The sequence below is a fragment of the Triticum urartu genome, chromosome 5 (assembly GCF_003073215.2).
Source record: "Triticum urartu cultivar G1812 chromosome 5, Tu2.1, whole genome shotgun sequence".
In the NCBI taxonomy this organism is placed as follows: Eukaryota; Viridiplantae; Streptophyta; class Magnoliopsida; order Poales; family Poaceae; genus Triticum; species Triticum urartu.
This window is the reverse complement of record NC_053026.1, coordinates 616,899,888-616,900,875: the sequence shown is the minus strand read 5'-3', so window position 1 is coordinate 616,900,875 and position 988 is coordinate 616,899,888. Positions and strand designations below refer to the sequence as shown.

Genomic DNA, 988 nt, shown 5'->3' with positions numbered 1-988 from the left:
TAATGAATAAAGCTCGAACTTTCTTTCAAAAAAAAACTCCATCCCTTTTATTCAACTTTTTCTAACTTAAATCATTTATATCATTTAAACGAATATTTTGATTCCATATATATATATATATATATATATATATATATTTAAAATCATGGCGCAAAGACCTTTAGAACAAGACTAAATATTGGATATATTTCAACTATTTTGAATTTTTTTATTTAGTGAAATCTGTTATTGGAACGAGTGAAATATGTTACTGAAACGAGTGAAATCAATTTTTAAAATTAGTGAATCAATTTTTTAAATGAGTGAAATCTATTATTGGAATTCCCCTTTGATCAGTAAGTAAAGCCCGAAGAATCGAATTCGGCAGGGCAGCCTCGCAGTGGCCGTGGCTCATGCTTGGACATGCAGATGCAAGTGCAGTCGTCGAGGCTAGTCGTCGAGGCACCAGCAGTGATAGTCCGGCTTGGACATGCTGAGGAGCTCCTCCGGCGACATGCGCTCCAGCTCCCGCTGCCTCCGCGCCGGGAATGCCACCGCCGCGCACGCATCGTCTTCGCCCCCGTTCTTCGGCGGGCCGTGCCTCATCGAGCTCATTCTCTTGTACAGCCGCATGGCCGCCACGCAGTCCTCGTAGGGGTGCTGGTGGCCCGTCTGGATGTCGTAGCCGAGGCAGCTCTGTGTGAGGAACCGGAGCGAGTTGCTCATCAGCCTGCCGCTCGTCTTCATCAGCGGCGGATATTCCGCCGTGTCCCGCTTCAGGTACGCCGGGTAGTCCATGCCCAGCGCGTCGAGATCGTGCTCCAGGCCGTGGCCGACGAGGAGCCTGGCCGCGCCGCGGGAGGACCTGACCTTCCACGGCTGCTCGCCGTTGAGGAGGATGGCTTCCACCTGCCGCTGCATCATCTTCACCGTCGGCGCGTCCCGCAGGTACTCAGGGCGGATCCCCGTGGTCTCGTACCGGTAGTGCGTCACCGGGAGGAGCGGCCTC

The 988-nt window shown here is 51.3% G+C and overlaps 1 protein-coding gene across 1 annotated transcript in view; it reads right to left on the bottom strand.

Moving 5' to 3' along the window:
• Positions 1-285: 285 nt before the first annotated feature.
• Positions 286-988, bottom strand: part of LOC125507549 — a 115,076-nt gene continuing 114,373 nt past the window's right edge. The window contains exon 2 of the mRNA XM_048672094.1: positions 286-985. Within this exon, the coding sequence (XP_048528051.1) occupies positions 430-985 (556 nt within the window). The 3' untranslated portion in view covers positions 286-429. The remainder of the gene's footprint in view (positions 986-988) is intronic.